Raw genomic sequence first — 6,004 nt, 5'->3', positions numbered from 1 at the left:
CGAGTTACAGGTAGACGATACGACACAAAGTACATTAGGGTAATAGAACAGAATGAGGAATACAATGTTATGGCTGCAGAGAAGGTGCACAAAGAGCGAGATTAACATTAAATTTGGTTGTTCACCATTTCACTGAAGGATAAAGAACCTTTGCAGTGAAACAACGCTGAAACAGAAATTATGAAAGTTGAGAATGTTGGGGAGGAGGGGGGTAGGGTGGGGATGTGGGAGGTGCATGATCAGCATACTAAAGATAGAAAGTTTGCTAATATAACCAATCCAATAATGGCCAAATCGAATAACAGTGGAGTATCTGGATCAGGAATGTTTACAGAATTCAGTTGGTGTACCATTCGGGGTGATAGTATTAGAAAAATATTCTCAAAGTATGTTGTAAGTTCCACTAGTTATTCCGAATATCATACTGTAAAATTGGAGTCAGAACAACTCTAAGTGTACCGGGAGTACAGAAACTGAAACTCACTGCAGCAACTGTAAGTTTCACATTGTAACTTCGTTCTTAAAGTAAACTTCAGAAAAACTTGTTCTGTCTTGTCTGCACTGTGTAGTTTCACCTCATGTCTCTGATGAAGGAAAACATAATATTAGCACAGGTTAAGCGAAACAAGGCAATTGACACTAATGTGGGTGGTCTCGTCATCACCTGAATAACTATCTCCTTAACTGCACGACCTGGAATTACCTCGAATCACATGGGCAGGCAATTTATTTGATGGTCACGGTGCCTTTGCTGGTCAACAGCAGTTCCATCTCAAGCACTTATCCAATCCTCTTTTGAAAGTTATGGTCAGAAGTGTTTCCGCTGTCCTTTCCAACAGTTCATTCTGGCTCACAGAACAAATCCTCTTCATTCCACCTCTTGTTGTTTTGCCAATTACCTTAAGTCTGTGTCCTCTTGTTACTTCAGTCAAAGGAAACAGTTTCTTCTTAATTACTCTTTGAAGTTCGCGGATAAGCTTGTACACTTCTGAACTTCCTTTTACCTTCCTCTCTTCTGCAAATCCAACCTCTCCGATCCCTGCAGAAAACTAGGCCCTAATAGCATTCTTATAAATCTCCTCACCCTCTCCCCTCACGGTTTTGGTGAGTGATACCATCGAAAATCTGTCAGTAGTCAGTTATGATTGCCATATACTGAGAAAGGAAGACCAAGCAGATGTTAAGGATCTGTTGTCCTATTCTGTAAGAAAGTGTCTTGCTGCCGGAATAATTTTAAACGTAATAATTTTCCCTCCTTTATGTCTTCCAACCTGCCTGGTGTCTGCATATGGACTGAAAAGCAACGCAATTAGGAAATGTTTTCACATTTGGAAAGTGTTGTTGTGGAATTGAGCAGCTGTGCCTTAGAATTTCTCAGGAGGCTGTTGGCTCGATGAACTCTCACCTTTCCTTACAATGCACTTCCTTTCTTATGTTTTTGGGATTTAGAAATGAACTTGTTCCAGACATTGGGAGAGATTTTTGTAGTGCAATTGCCTTTACTTAGGAACATAGGACTTACAACATGACAAGACAAGATTATTCTCATGTGTATTCTAACTTGTTTAGTTGCATGATAGTGGAGTTGTTGAGTAATCATAGTACCTTTTCAATCTGCCCTGCCAGGATATGAAGAAATATGAGGGGGAAAATCCTGCTCTTTAAAGGTAAAGTGCTTGACTTTATCATAATGTTTAAAAAAAAGTAACAACTATTAGTCTTGATGTACTCATCGATTTCTTTTTTGTCTTTCAATTTGAATTGTTGGATCCACATATGAATCAATCTGGACACTTTTTTTCCCTTAACCAGTCTCTGTTGAGTCATGTACCATGTCCTTGGCACATTTTGTATACGTGAGAGAGGAAATGTTGCAAATCACCTACTTAATTAAACATTTTTGTTTGTAACAGGAAACACCAAGCAGCGGAAACAAGTTTGGAGGGGCGATCTTGCAACCAGTACAGCAAAGCTAATGTTCTTCAATTTGAAGTGAAAGTGTTCAGAGTCAAGTATAAACTGCCCTCAATACCTTAGCAATATCCATTGCATGTTCAATTAGATTGCAAAGCAAAAAGTAAAGCAGTGAAATAAGAAAGGACAAGGTGGAATATTTACACTTTCACCACTAAGCTGACTGGAAACATTTTGTGGCAGCTTTCCATGCTTCAGGAGGAAGAAGACCATGTGTGGGCATAACTGACTGGGCCTTCTTATATAAGCAGAGGAAACTCCTACTCAGAGTGAGACAGCAATTGCATATGCAGGGGACAGAACATCAGTGAATTGTTTGATGCTGAACTGAAAAAGGAGGAAGGCCCAGCTATCGCAGGTGACACGCAGCACTTTGGAGACTGGTATTTTTGGACTAATCATGGAGCCTGATTTCAGATACCCCCAGGTTTACACTGTGGGCAGTAATCTGAACTCCGATTATTGTTCCACAGTTTCTGCGCTTCCAGTAATGGTGCCAACGATGAAGAAAAGGACGACTGACTGGCATAAAGCATGCACTGTTGTGATTCTGATCCTAGCACTCTTAATATTGACAGGCATGGCATTTGGCAGCTTCCATTTGTTTCAACTCCATCAGAAACTCAACAAACTAAAACAGGTATGCACTTCCTCATTCATACGCCTGACTGAATGTTTTCAATTACTTGAGGTCAGATTGTTCTGAAAACAAAATATTGTTTTTCTTTCCTATTTTTTGATCAGGATCAGGATAGTGAAGGTCAACAAGAAAAGATTATCGGTGAGTATAGAAAAGGGTTAATTTGAATACAAAATATTTCCATTCTGTGTGTGTTGATGATGTTGAACATGCCATGTCCATGAGTTACTTGAGACCAAATTACACGTGGAAGGATTCCAGTCAACCTTACAGTAAGTTGTTGAGAATGAGTCAGCATTCTTAAGGAACCAGAAATCAACAGATAATGTAAAATAATTATATTGGGTGACACTGAGTAGAGACAATGTAAAGATACGGGGTGGCCAAACTCTAAACATGTGAACTTTGCAACATTTCGGGGTGGACTGTTGTCTGAAAAGCAACAATTTTGAATTCACTCCTTTTTGCATCAAATGCTTGAGTGAGGTTCATTTTAAAGTTAGCCATTGAATTGGGCCAGATGGCTGCTCTTGGTTTTATATCAATCTACGATCTTGCGATTCAATCAGGTTAAATAACTAAGCAAAAGATATCTGATTAGAACCAAGCTGTTTACTGATGTTTGATTCTTATGTTTCTCCACCAGGATCTGCAGAGATCAGTAAATCAACTGAAGTTGTTGCACATGTTACAGGTTAGTGATTATCGTGAGGGTGTGAGGCAGGGTTGGTGCAGGTGGGTGTGGGGGAGAAACGGGAAATGCAATGAGCCGTTAAGGCAATAAAAAAGAAGATTGACAGTAAATAAAAACAGGATGTCCAAATGAAAGAACGCATGTTAAAGAAATAACACAGAGGTAAGCAATAGGCAGGATTTTTAGCCACAAGTAAGTGTGATTGCTGGTTCAGGAGGGCCCAGAAATTTGCAATGCCAGTCAGCATGTCGGTTTCCCAGTGCCATCTTGTTCCCAAACCATTTCCCTGGAGGTGGAATTGGTGCTGGAGGAGCTACCTGGCAAGCAGCGAATAGTCAATTAAAGTGTGTAAATGGCCTATTCAAATCAATCATCTGTTGGAACTTGTCAGTCGCAGAGTGGAAGTCCAATGCTCCAAGTAGGCTTTGAGGCCTTCATCAACTACCTGGCCACACCTATAGAGTGCTTTTTCTTTTATATGAAAAAAAAATTATGGGAGGTTACTTCAAGACAGAAGCTCCCTTTCCCTTACCTGCAAGTGCGTGCTGCAGTTTCTTCTGATCAGAATGGCTTCAGACTTCCCATGCTAAATTCGATAGCAGACACACCCTCTGACCATGAACGTATCAATTTATGAAACTTTATGGCCCGGAGACTGATCCTAAATCGGAGGGGAGGACAAAATTTTGGAGGGACCGATGCTGGTCTTGGTAGCTGACTGGACAATTAGTGGGATCCCAGTGTCTCCTGCTCTTTGGCCCCTGTGCCATTCAGGTACTGAACAGGCTAGTGGTGGGCCTACTCCCAAGATCAATAACACCCCCGGTGGTCGGGTACAGGAGCGCGGTGCTTGCCTTTCAAGGAGGGATTCCCAGCAAACTCAAGAAACTCACAATCAAGCATGCCCACATTTGCTTATCGTGCTGGCAACATGACCAGACTCCTGCCCGCTGCTGGGTCAATATCAGCTACCCATGGACCTTTCCCACCAGAGACTTAATTGGAACAAAGTTGGGAAGATGTTCGTGTCCACCAAACTCGCCAGGGTGGAGGGCATGAGATTCCATCCGGCGTGGCTATGAGCCCTATTTGTCCGGAGTGTTCTTCCAGTGTCGGGCCAGTATCCCTCCATTGGTCAATGACACTGAGAAGAAACAATTGCTTGTGGAACTTTTAGGGTACAAGATGGCTGCCACGTTGGCCTTTATAGTCACAGATACAACACTTCAAAAGAATGAACTTGTCTTTTGCGAGTGCCTGGGGCATTGTTAAATTAAAGCTATCTAGAGGTCATGTTCAAATAGACAAAAAAATGTTCACAAAACAAAAAATTTCAATGCTGAAGGAAGATGACAAACATTTTGATGTGATAAGCCTGCATTGGGATTCTTTTTCTCAAATGTGCGTAAGTACAATTATGTAGCATATGTTAAATTTTGTTCAACAATCCACGGGTGACCTTTTCAGCAAGCCTACTCATTTGTAATGACTTCTTTGCAATGATTGTTTTTTAGGAATGAACGTCATTAGGAATTCCAATACACTCGTGTGGGATGCTGAGAAGGGTCTTGCCTTGACCAAAGGAGTAAGCTACAATGCAGGAGCATTGGTTATCAATGAAGCTGGAAACTACTTAATTTACTCTAAAGTGTTCTTCCGTGGGCAGGAGTGTACATCGGACATTTCTCTGGAACATACTGTGTTTAAACGAACTAAGCTCTATCCTAAAGATATTCAACTCATGGTAAACAGCAATGGCAACAGTTGTCCCGAGAATCGTGCACAATGGACAAGAAGTAGCTTTCAAGCAGGAATTTTTAACTTGAAACAAAATGATCACATATATGTCAATGTCTCAGATCCTAAATTTGTAAGCTTTGATCAGTTTAACACATATTTTGGATTACATAAGATTTAATTTGCATTTTGAAATGCATGTTTTCTTTTAGTCTGGCTCTCAGAACTATGCATCCAAGTAAGCTTGTAATTTATTCTCTACATTAGAGAAGTACTTGGGAAAGAATAATTTAATATCATGCCATAACCAAGCCTGTAGTGGAACTGTCTGAATATATATTGAAATGTATGGGATAAAGAGTGAGAATAATTCTGACAAAGAAGATTCACTGTTCTATAATGGTATTAATGTGTAATAAACTGATTAGAATTTGCTAAAGATTTAGTCATATCCAGAGTGTGCTTACACTGAGTTTGGCAATGGCTGGATTTGCCTGTCTAATGTTCTGAAGAAGGGTCACCAGACCTGAAACATTAACTCTGATTTTTAATTCACAGATGCTGCCAGACCTGCTGAGCTTTTCCAGCAACTTCTGTTTTTGTTCCTGATTTACAGCATCCGCAGTTCTTTTGGTTTTTATAATGTATTTGGGCTTTTATCTCATCACTTTATATGGATTAAATGAAGTTTCCAAAGGCTATTACTTGGTGATTTTTAATTTGTGGATACAAGCAACCTGTGAGAATAAAAGTTGAACCTAATGGGTAGATTATTTGATCTCATCCATTAATTGATCAGATGTTAGAAATTCTATAGCATCTGTTTTTTCAGTGCGAGAGATGCTGTTGTGAGCACAGTGAGGGTGTTAGTGTAGGTGTTAGGAGTGTGTATCAATGCAGTGTAGCAGAGCTTCACAATGGTTAGCATGTTATTTGACTTCAATGGGGCCATTTTAGAT

The 6,004-nt window shown here is 40.2% G+C and overlaps 1 protein-coding gene across 1 annotated transcript; it reads left to right on the top strand.

Annotated features, from left to right (window-relative positions):
- Window positions 1-1,995: 1,995 nt before the first annotated feature.
- LOC109930946 (tumor necrosis factor ligand superfamily member 6-like) lies at window positions 1,996-5,744 on the top strand. Its single transcript, XM_020530320.2, has 4 exons — window positions 1,996-2,614; window positions 2,719-2,755; window positions 3,261-3,308; window positions 4,823-5,744. Exons 1-4 carry the CDS (start codon window positions 2,375-2,377, stop codon window positions 5,224-5,226), a joined length of 729 nt encoding a protein of 242 aa, XP_020385909.1. The 5' UTR covers window positions 1,996-2,374; the 3' UTR covers window positions 5,227-5,744.
- The last annotated feature ends 260 nt before the right edge of the window (window positions 5,745-6,004 follow it).

Source organism: Rhincodon typus, chromosome 10, assembly GCF_021869965.1.
Source record: "Rhincodon typus isolate 14 chromosome 10, sRhiTyp1.1, whole genome shotgun sequence".
NCBI classification, from domain to species: domain Eukaryota; kingdom Metazoa; phylum Chordata; class Chondrichthyes; order Orectolobiformes; family Rhincodontidae; genus Rhincodon; species Rhincodon typus.
The sequence above is the reverse complement of the archived record's forward strand: the minus strand, read 5'-3'. Positions and strand labels throughout refer to the sequence as shown.

What these genes read in the sequence shown, in the direction of transcription:
- LOC109930946 (XM_020530320.2), top strand. Translation starts at nt 2,375, where the DNA reads ATGGAGCCTGATTTCAGATACCCCCAGGTTTACACTGTGGGCAGTAAT. An exon ending in AACTCAACAAACTAAAACAG is followed by an intron (nt 2,615 to 2,718) that starts GTATGCACTTCC and finishes TTTTTTGATCAG; the next exon opens with GATCAGGATAGTGAAGGTCA. An exon ending in TCAACAAGAAAAGATTATCG is followed by an intron (nt 2,756 to 3,260) that starts GTGAGTATAGAA and finishes TTTCTCCACCAG; the next exon opens with GATCTGCAGAGATCAGTAAA.